General features: G+C 36.6%; 2 protein-coding genes across 3 annotated transcripts; one reads left to right on the top strand and one right to left on the bottom strand.

Annotated features, from left to right (window-relative positions):
• The first annotated feature begins 692 nt into the window (after window positions 1–692).
• Window positions 693–3,971, top strand: LOC142533417 (NADH dehydrogenase [ubiquinone] 1 beta subcomplex subunit 7). Its single transcript, XM_075640167.1, has 2 exons — window positions 693–1,074; window positions 3,787–3,971. Exon 1 carries the CDS (start codon window positions 762–764, stop codon window positions 1,053–1,055), a length of 294 nt encoding a protein of 97 aa, XP_075496282.1. The 5' UTR covers window positions 693–761; the 3' UTR covers window positions 1,056–1,074; window positions 3,787–3,971.
• A 735-nt stretch (window positions 3,972–4,706) lies between these two features.
• LOC142533207 (uncharacterized protein At2g02148) lies at window positions 4,707–9,055 on the bottom strand. 2 transcript variants are annotated; one of them, XM_075639887.1, is made up of 8 exons: window positions 8,685–9,055; window positions 8,172–8,295; window positions 7,731–8,075; window positions 7,132–7,294; window positions 6,643–6,766; window positions 6,518–6,568; window positions 5,420–5,671; window positions 4,707–4,929 (listed from the first exon to the last, which is right to left on the bottom strand). In XM_075639887.1, exons 1-8 carry the CDS (start codon window positions 8,820–8,822, stop codon window positions 4,828–4,830), a joined length of 1,299 nt encoding a protein of 432 aa, XP_075496002.1. In that variant the 5' UTR covers window positions 8,823–9,055; the 3' UTR covers window positions 4,707–4,827. The 2 variants fall into 2 exon arrangements, with proteins under 2 accessions (XP_075496002.1, XP_075496003.1); XM_075639888.1 differs by lacking the exon at window positions 6,518–6,568 and having other exon boundaries at window positions 8,685–9,054.
• Between the last annotated feature and the right edge of the window lie 1,555 nt (window positions 9,056–10,610).

The raw sequence follows: 10,610 nt of genomic DNA, 5'->3' as shown, positions 1-10,610 counted from the left end.
ATTGCCACATCATTTCTTGAAGATTTTGGGCGGAACTAACTTGAAGATTTTGGGTGCACATTATCGCTCATCAAGCACACACTCATCAGAAATATATCTGATCATTTAAGGATCGATCTCGTGCTACTCAAATCATATTGTTTCTTTATACTAGTAACCATTGGTTATTTGATTTACTAAGTGGTCTGGTGAACCGATGGTTCTTAAATATCCAGAAGTGTAAAGTGATCACTAAGAGTTCCAATACAGGAATGTGATAAAATCCTGTGTTTTTATCTCCGAACATCCATAAAATCCCGTGTCTTTACTTCCTGCAAACATTTACATTTTGAATTGTTTCTTGTTAACAGACTAGCCAACCAGTTGTAGCTGTAATTAGAAATTCTGAACCGTCTTCCGCACTTTTTAAGTGGTTCACATTTATGACTGTTCGAGAAAAATTTCAACCGCCTAAAAATGATTGAAACAAATTTTAAAAACATCAATTTCATAAAGAGTTTATTCACTTTAAACTCTTTTCAGATCCCAAAAAAATTATTTTTGATTTAGAATTGATGTATTAAAGAAAAGTTTTATATTTTGATTTAGATATTATACTATCTTGTTGGCTTGGTACTCAAGGTTGTAAAAAAAATATAAAATGAATGAATTAAACTGACAGGTGTCAATGTCTCAATGGCTTAGCATGTTTTCGATTGGGACGAAATATATGGTCAACAATCGAAACCTAGAAAATACAAATTGAGGGATCAATTCGTCTGATGGAGGTTCCCGGCTCATCGAAGAAGATGATAGCGACGCAGGAAGAGATGGCGGAGGCGAAGGTCCCGATTCCGTACAGAGACCAGTGTGCCCATTTGCTGATCCCGCTCAACAAATGCCGGCAGGCCGAGTTTTTTCTTCCGTGGAAGTGCGAGACGGAGCGCCACACTTATGAGAAGTGTGAGTACGAGCTCGTTATGGAGAGGATGCTGCAGATGCAGAAGATCCGAGAGCGAGAGGTTCAGTCGGCGAACCATTCAATCCCGCTTGCCCCCAAAACTGCTGGTGCTTGAGATTCCGTGTTTTTTGAAGGTGAATTTTCCATCTGGGCACTTGTAGGAATTCTCCGTGAAGATGTGTTCTCCTTTCTTTCCCGAGTTTGATTTTCGTTATTATCTTGGGCATTTCTGCTTTTTCCTTTCTATCGGTAGGACAACAGGTATTAGTTTTCTTGGGACTTTCTTCTACTAGGGAAAGGATGGAGAAAGATTAGAAGTTTCACATGGATAAGATGCATCACTAAATTACTACACTGTCATAACCTCAAATTACTTCGATTCTAATGCACTGGAGAGTGTAGATCGTCTCAGGTTCTTAGACTGCATTTCAGCGAAGTAGAAAATCAAATATGTACCTTTTCATCCCTGGTGTACAATATGTTTAGAGGTGCGTTGTGCTAGTAGGAACCGATATTTGGTTGAGCTGCCTTGAAATGCACTCTAGTTTCAGCATTTTAAATACAAACCTAGTATGTATGTCAAATATATAAACTTCTGCTATACACCGCTTGTCCCAAAAGATATGTTGGCCCTTTCAAAATCCTGGACATGCCACCAAGTACCATACAGGGTTATTTGTTACCAGATCTTACCAAGAGACATGGATGTGTGAATGTATGTGGAAGATTTTGTGTATCCATGTCAATTTATCAATTCCCGCAGGTTACGCTTGGATGAGTAGATTTGATTTGGGGAGCATCATAATTATCATTGCATCATACGGAATGGATTTGAAATCTGCCCAACGTAAATTTATCAAAGCAATCAAAATGATCTAATATCCATGGCTTTAAATCCAACCATCCAACCATCCAAGCGCAATCTCGAGGAACATGATAAGTAGTTTTTCTTTGTAAATATATTATGAAAAGGTTTGGATATCTAACAGTCACACCAGATATTCTTGTCATGTTGCTGTTCCTTGCCTGTGAACTTGGGTAGACCTTCTGATTAGCGAGCCAGTTTGCTATGGCATTTTTTCCCTGTAGATATGAGAAACTTTTATTGTTGATATCTCCACAAGATATTGTGGTGTTCTGAGTAAGATTGGGACGATTTTCCACCTAGAAGGACAGTCTTTTTCTGTTTCAGCATAATTTTCAAGCTCGTGCACCAAACATTGTTGCTCTTATTAAGAATGGTGGAGAGGAACTGGCGATTTTCGAAAAGGACTACCATTGGTCACTCTTGAACTTGAGTGTCGATAAATGTGATTTGTATTCAATTGTAGGTTGGGCCTTGGTTTAACGTGCATACGGTGGATACTGGATATTGATAGCTCTCATTGGGCGGGGCCGCGGGGAACCTTATGCCCCATGTCCTGCACTAGTAATTGTTAAATAGCTGACTTGGGCATCTGTTTCACAGAGAAGGTTAGTCTTTTGGTTTCGGGCCCTACTTGGGTACATGGGCTAACAAAAAATGTAATATAAATATTGGCTAAGAAGATCAATCTTCTAATGGAACACCAAAATATGGTCAAACATTGTTTTGCATTCACAGTGTCCACATAGATTGGCACTTCATGTCACCATATTAAAGCCCCTTAAGATGTGGTTGAAGTTTAATTTGGTTACAGGTCCGTGTCCTAAATATTATGTGTAAAGTTACACGCCCATGACTATCTTGGTCCGAAATTTCTCACCCCTTGTTCCCTATTGGTTGTGCCAGTCCCCATAATTAATGTCTTTGAATTGACATGTAATCTCTAGATCGAAGCTGCTTTTTGGGAAAAGAGCTGAGATCTACCCAACACGAGTAGACATGTTGAAGCCGGACAAACTGTAGTCCTTTCAAACAAACTCATTCGATGGCCTTCCAAATATCGTGTTTTCCTCATCCAAAATCTTGATAAGCTCCTTGTTTATAATTTGTAAGATGAGTGAGCTGTTTCACGTGGTCCATTAGTTCCTATGGTAGTACTCCTCCTGGCTCAATGCTTCCAATATTCACTGGAATCCAATACAGGAGCTGCAGTTTGTGAGAAAACTTGCTCATACAGCATGCATGTGAGGGCTTGATCCTCATCGACTGTGAGGACATAGTCACGTGCTCCACAAAACCATGCTTCTTGATAGGAAAAGAGTGAATTCCTTGAGCCACAATGGATAGGAAGAACTGCTTTCCTTACTAGGATGTTAGGCTTCTTAAGCATTGTATGGTTGCGTGAAGCTGCTATCCAAGGCTTTAAAGATCATGGGGATTGATGGGATCTGGCAATGATGGAGGGCGGTAGCCATGGTTTGTGACCACCGTGGAAGTCTCCAAACTTCTTATTTTATTACCTTCACATGCTCTATGAATCGCCTTCACCGTAAGTCGAATGACGTGGAAGTTAAAGCTCTTAAAAAAAAAAAATTCAAAGGGTCCATAACTCGAGATTATTATTCTAGAACATTTTAGGGTATTTCCAACTGTGCTAAACATTTTTCTTGAATCGCTTTTGTGTTTTCCATTATCCCAGAATTTGTAATTCCTTGTTGATTGCCATGTGAGATTCTAGACTCAACCCTTTTTTGAGCTTTTTACCTGTTGGCTATCATCGACTTGTCATTGCAAAAACTGCACATTGTTTTCCTATCTCATCTAGCTCTTGCTTTTCATTTGGTTCACTTTTCCGGTAGATTTTGTTTGATAGAGTGTTGATTCTTTTAAATTAGGTCGATCCTTCCTGTGATCATCTTAATTTTTTTCTATGTTTTAGACAAAGTTAGTTCTTTGCGATTTACTCTTGTTTTATTTCCAGGGGAGAAGGCTGAAAGGTGTTACCGGTGGCAGCCATTGATTTGAAAGTCGTTCTTTTTTCTTTTCAAATTAAATTGTACAATGGCATGAGATTTAACTAGAAATAATTCAACGCATAATAATTATGTTCTGCTTGACATCCTTTTTCCATTATCCATCGGAAGACTATCAATGTTTTGTCTGATTTCTCTCTTTCCCTCTCTCATTGAATATACCATAAAATAATGTTTTGCACTATTTCAGAAAAGAAAAAAGGAAATGAACGATGATTTCAGTCAGCAGGCCATTTATAATTTTATTGATTTTTGAGTCTTTTCTGTCCTTGAAAAGAATTGAAACTTGCTTCATCAAATTAATTGATGTAGTAGATTCGAATAAACTTAAGATTTCGAAATTATTTATTTATTTGACAAGCAAAAGGTAATTTTTTAATTGTCTAGAGAGCTCACACGATTGTTTTACAAAATTGCAGAAAATAAAAGACCTTGTTCATTCTCCCTTCGAATTCTTTAATCAAATTCGATTGTTGTGAGTGATACGGGCAGCGTACTCCAATTATTTAGGCAAAACCATTGTTATGTCCAGAGAAAATTTAATGTTGATGTCATGCTTGCAAGATCGGGGGCACTTTGCTCACACTAAAAATAAGTTCATATGGATGTCACAAAACCTCTCGTTTTCGGGTAGTCGCAATCCAAGATCACGTTGGATCGCCATAAAATCTTATTACACTACAGATCCAACCATATTACTTTGATCTTGTTTCGTGACCAAACAAGTTATATAAGACGGGTCAAAAGTAACCATTAACTTTTTGGGAAAATGAATATTTACCATTGGATTTTTGTCTCATTTCCTTCATCCGGAGGACTTAAAATTAAAATGAACTAAAAAAAGGGGGAAAAGGTCTACAAGAGAGCGGAAAGATAACTGTATCATATAATTTCAGGGCAAATGGACGGGGAGAGACCTATTTTTCGGTTCACATATTTTACACAGCAGAGATTTTACATATATCACAGGGATGTCATCATAAATTCTGTCAGGTTCCATACCTCTTTGTGCCACATTCGGAGCAGAACTTGGAGGTTTCTCTAAGATAAGGAACTCCACATTCATCACAAAACTTTGCAGGGCTGGTTGGCTGAAAGGCAGTCAAAGAGAATAATGCTCAATATAGGGATCAATCTCCCGCTGAAATAACACTACTTATATGCCCACAATATAAATCATCTTCAGATCACAACATAACTAGGTAAAAACTGAAACAAGAGTTGGCGACTCTGTGATGCTATTTACAAAAGCCCAAAAATCTAAGTCCATGCTCGGATTAATGGATTTCAAGTCTAGCATTTCAAATTCTCTGACTTGTTTGGATGGACAAAATTCAACTGTGTTTCAACCTCACTCTATATCAAGTTAAGCAATTTAATAATAATTATGGTGCAATTCAAATATATGAAATTCATTCCTCAAATTCTTCCCAAGTAAATCTTTTTCTCCAAATCAAATCCATCAATCCAAGCACAACTTAGGGTTTTGTGAACTGCAAACAACTATGATATATCTTGCTAATTATAAACTTCAATGCCACACACACAGGGGAAGGGGGACAGAAAATTTAGATAACCCACCATCACATGCAAACGTCCTGCAATATGACCAAGCGACTGGAGGCTGGAAATATGCTGTGAGATTGATGATTGCTGTTGGTTATGAGCAATTTCCTGCAGCTGTGATGGAGGGACACATTGTGGGTTGTGCATGAAGTGAGTAGCATGTGGATTTTGGTCGATATGTTGGTGTTGAACCTGTTGTAGGGGGTGATACTGAGCCTGATGTGGGATAGGTTGAATGTGTTGTTTTGCCGGAGTTTGCTCAGCATCCTGTGACTCAACATACAGAATATATAACAATAAAACACTACCAAAAAACAAAAAAATCCATATGAGTGGCAAACAGCAAGAAATAAGTAATATGCACACATATTTTTATATTGTTAATTTAGTTGCATTAAAAAACATCCAGACACATGGTCCAAAATATGTAGCCAAGTGCACATACCAAACTTCGAATATTTTCATTCAAAGTGACGATATAAGAGAGCAAACAACCACAAGGACACAGGAAAATATACTAATGTTTGTCAATTGTTGTTCACTGAGTCCAGCAAACTCTTTCCACACTTGGTTTAGTTCCAACAGAAATTATGGCCCTCAGTGAATATCAAATTATGGATTTCTTTTTGCACAAACTCAAATAAGTTTATAGAACAAGTTTAGGTTCATATTTTGCATTAGGTGCATGCTAGAACCCCAATCTGTCCAGCTAATTATGTTAGATATATTATGTGATTCTGGATAAAAGACGTGTCCTTTCTTTCTTTTACAATGATTTCATTTATTCATTGACATTAATGTATTATAATTAGAGAAGTCATGTCCAGCACCTCCAGGAGACATTCTTGTCCATTAAATATTTGAAGAAAACAAAAAGAAATCGAGAGGCTCTGAAGGATTTTAAGAACATAAACTGTTGCATTAGGTATCAGGAATCTATGCTTAAAAGAAAGGTAACAGAATCTTAAACATACTCCAGCTATAAACAGTTATAACAGAAACTTCCAGGACAACCAAATGAATAAATCAAATAACATTCACATTGCTTCCAAAAAAAAAAATAGCATTCACATCCAAAATATTATGTTTTTATTGTTGAATAAAATATCTCACTTCATTGGACGGACAATAGCCTTGAGAAGAATTTTCAGGACTTGGAAATGTCTGAAAAATTTTATCAAGATTTTAATCAGCTAGACTTTTCAAACGTGGGTGGAGAGAACAGCATAAGAACTTACCGGCAAACCGGTGATGTTGGAAATGGAGTTTGACATAGCACGCCTATACTTGTGTCTTGGTGCATAAAACTTGTAGTCTGTAGCAGATACAGCTAATTCACTGCGTCCAGTCAATCTCTTTAACCTATGAAATGTAGTGTAATAGGTGATTTAAAAATGAGTTTTTCACTCTTTTAAATTCTGACAGAAAATCAGTTTTAACTCCTAACGTTCGGATATTAGAATCTGCTAAGTGCTATGGTTTTTACAAGTCATAAGCAACATACCATTTCAAACATTTACTTAAATGATTTCTGAGTGTGTTTTTGAACAAACCGGCATCAGTATAAACTCGTATAACACCACTGTTTAAATAAGTATGTTCTCCTTTTTTTCTAAGATAAGGGCAACAACTCAGACTATACAATATTTTAGAGATACCAATTGAACCAATACATCAAAAAATATTTTCAAGTAAAGATTAAACGATCCCAACAAGCTCCAACATACCACTCAGCATCTTCAATTCCAATTTTTGTTGGTTTTCCAACAATAGCTAAGCCGTTTACCACCACAAACCGAACACGCTTCTCCTCCTGTATCACTAACTCGGGAAATCTTGATCTTGTTTCAAAAGAAGTTGCCAGTTCTCTTCTTTTAAAAATACAAGAACCTACAGGTAAAAAATCAATGTAGGATGTTGCATGAAGACCAAGTGCACATGATATTGTCTGCAAGATAACCTCATAGTCATAATTACAGTTTGAAAATCTTGAAAATGAATTATTCAGTTGCTTGTTCTCAAACTAAAATCCAGATCACTTAACAGCAGTCCATCTTCCCCCTGTTTGAACTATTTATCTTTGTTCTATTCAAACAGAAAAAATAATGAATTCCAAAGGGAATGAAGTCGTGGAAATCTTTCAACTCATTTTACACGGGAAATATATCTTTAAAAAAGAGATCCAGGTTCAAGAGAAAAAAGTTGAGATGGATAAAGCTAAAGGGAGAGAATTGGTGGTACCTTTAATGAAAGTCTTAGATGTGTCTTGCATGCAACTTTAAAGCTTCAATATATCTCTAAAGCAAGAAAAATAAGATAGTGGTACCTTTCCTAGGAAATTTCTTAGCCAGCTTTCTGTACAGTCCACCGGCTGCTTCAAGAGCCACACCGATTGTTTTTTCGCGCATGCCATTCATTGATGATAATCTCATATTAGCTTCATTTACTAGTGTTTCATAAAGGTTTGCAACATACATCAAGGGCAAAGCATAGCGAGCATCGCCTTCGTATCGAATCTCTCTGGATTTCCTCTTGCCAGCTTTGTCTTGAGAACACTGCTGCACCAAGTAATCGGCCTCATAGTCCGACATTTCAACCACACGTGATTCGATAAAATGATCAACAATGGTGTCCAAAAATCTTGCTCTAGCAGTTTCAATAGGAGTAACATCTGGTTGAGGCATAAAATTCGAATTCCATCAGATAATTGGAAAATACTGATGACTATACATAATTTACTAGCAATGCAGGTGAAAAAAATTGTCACCGTCAATAGTCAATAGAGTGTATGGACCACTTGAAGACCCATTATTTTCAAGGCTGCTCCGATCATCCTCTACACCGATGCTGTGAAGTGGTAAATCACCTCGGTAAGTCCCATCCATGCAGTCCTGTGAACCATCATAAATCAAAATAGACAAATTCTTCATAACAGAGCCTCGAGATGCTTTCTTGACAGTCTGAATGGTATATAGGGCGGTAAATAATTGCTTTCCAAAGTTATACAGTTGTGATTACAATTACAAGAATAATATATCTAGGTGTCAGGAATCAATATTTTCATGTTAAATAGAAAAGGAATCCAAAATCAGAATTTGGTTGAACTAAGAAAATCTAATTACAAAACCCCTCTTCCACAAATTGAGCATCCAATTCAAAATCTTAATGGAAAAAAAAAAACAGAGCTACAACAGACGACGGCAAACCATTATCTCATCTCAAGTGATTTATGATAAAAGGACCGCAGTAGGTTAAAAGATTATCAGTAAAAAGAACAAACAGTGACAACAGCCGAGGATCGATCGTCGTTATCATCGGTCACGTCATCGCCAGAATTGAGGTCGTTCAATGTAGTTCCGATGAACGAATGGGCGGCTGATCTCAAATCGTAGTGCTCCACCGGAACCCTGCTCCCCATTCAGTACCGATAAAAACCCTAATCTACCTACGAGAAATGGAAGAGGGGGAGAGAGGGGAATTTGAAGATGGAAGATATTTAACGGCTATACAGACTTGACACCGCGTGTATCTGTGGGTTTGGATACCGAAGCGGAGTCTGAACCTGCCATCGCTGATGTCCTCACCAGTCTCCAAGCCGGTAGGTCAAATTGATGTGGCCAAAGGTGACCTAAACTTTGTTTTTGTAGCATGTATTCTCTATAAACAAACAAATCAGTTGAAATATTCATGACCCACCAGAAATTGAAATTGTTTGATGTTGTCGTAATATAAAGAATAATTAATATTTGTTGTTTATGAGTTTCATTTGAATGATATTTTCGTTATTTTGATTTTTTTTTTGAAAAAACTATTAACGAATGAGTTAGAACAACAACGTAAACTAGAAAAATCGTTGAAAAAACCCATCCCGAATGACTTTGGATCGTTTGACCTAGGTTTGAGTATCATACCAAATTTTATTTCTTCATTGTGTTGGTCAAGTTGTCGAGATTGATTTTTTTTATATATATAAAAAACCAGGTAATTAATTCGACCGCGCTACAAAATAAATAAATAACACTGTGAATGTCAATTCTCGGGCCTAGGCCTACGTGAATGTGACTATATAAAAGTTCTTTTACCAACTGCTTTACTATCGTCATCACATAATAAAAGGAGTATGTATCATGTGCAACGGTGTCATAGATATAGACATGTTAACTTGATTCATAACTACAGTGAAAAATAATATATTTAATTAAAAAATAATATTTTTTACTCAATCAACATATGTTACACAATATATTTTTGACATAAAAAGAATACTTTGTACTCAAATCTGCATATATTACAGTACATTTCTTCATAACATAACCAACAAAAAATTATATTTTTACAATGAAATAAATAATTTGGATAAAAGAGTAATACTTTCCGTTGGTATACAGATATATTCGTTTCACAAAGTTTACTCGTGAGACGGTCTCACGAAATATGTTGGCCATAAAATTTAATTTTTTTTTGTTCAAAATAAATAAATGAGTAAAAGGTCAGCCACAGGAAAAGTTGAACGTGCGATTTTAGCCCATATTTGATAATTGACCACAATCGAAGTGGCCAGTAGGGATCAGTTACTATAAAGAATTCGAACAAAAATGAAGAGAGAACGACACAGTTGACAATCAACTCCAATCATCAGACAAATTACAACAAATTTCTCTACAATATTTCTCTCAAATTTCAGCAAGATGTATGCTTTGCTTTCATATTTTAATTTCCAACAGCTTTTTCTATAAGTTATAGCGTTTTAGAAACAATCCTTGCTCTTTGTCTGTTCATTCGTAGTCTATAAAGATGTTCATATTCGTTTGAAACAACATAGTTAAATCTCATGTTGTTTGTGAATCGGTTTCCTATTATGCCTTTCGTTAAACTTGTGTTTCTTTTGCATCTAAATTTGGTGAGGCTAGATGTGAGGTCCAGGGCCGAAGAGGACAGTAAGTGATCGCCGGTGCCATGAGGTTGCACGGGCAATGAGCGGTTATTGGCAGGCTTCTAGGTGAAGGGAATATGAATGAACCGATCTTACACCGGAAAGAGAGAGATTCCTAAACTGTTCAGATATGAGACTGTGCAGTTGAGGAGAGTTTAAAAGATTTGATAGGTACTACTCATATCATTAGGTGCATATTCTTTTCGATAGTCCATCACATAAAAACTCCAATGTTAAGCGTGTTTGACTTGGGACAATTCTGGGATGAGTGAC

The sequence above is a fragment of the Primulina tabacum genome, chromosome 18 (assembly GCF_025594145.1).
Source record: "Primulina tabacum isolate GXHZ01 chromosome 18, ASM2559414v2, whole genome shotgun sequence".
NCBI classification, from domain to species: domain Eukaryota; kingdom Viridiplantae; phylum Streptophyta; class Magnoliopsida; order Lamiales; family Gesneriaceae; genus Primulina; species Primulina tabacum.
This window is presented reverse-complemented; position numbering and strand designations above follow the sequence as displayed.

Excerpts from the sequence above, each read along its gene's own strand:
- LOC142533207 (XM_075639887.1), bottom strand. The coding sequence starts at position 8,822 with ATGGGGAGCAGGGTTCCGGTGGAGCACTACGATTTGAGATCAGCCGCC. Across the intron at positions 8,076-8,171 it reads CACTCTATTGACTATTGACG|ATGTTACTCCTATTGAAACT; the intron begins GTGACAATTTTT and ends TGCCTCAACCAG. Across the intron at positions 7,295-7,730 it reads TAAGAAATTTCCTAGGAAAG|GTTCTTGTATTTTTAAAAGA; the intron begins GTACCACTATCT and ends TTTTACCTGTAG.
- LOC142533417 (XM_075640167.1), top strand. The coding sequence starts at position 762 with ATGGAGGTTCCCGGCTCATCGAAGAAGATGATAGCGACGCAGGAAGAG.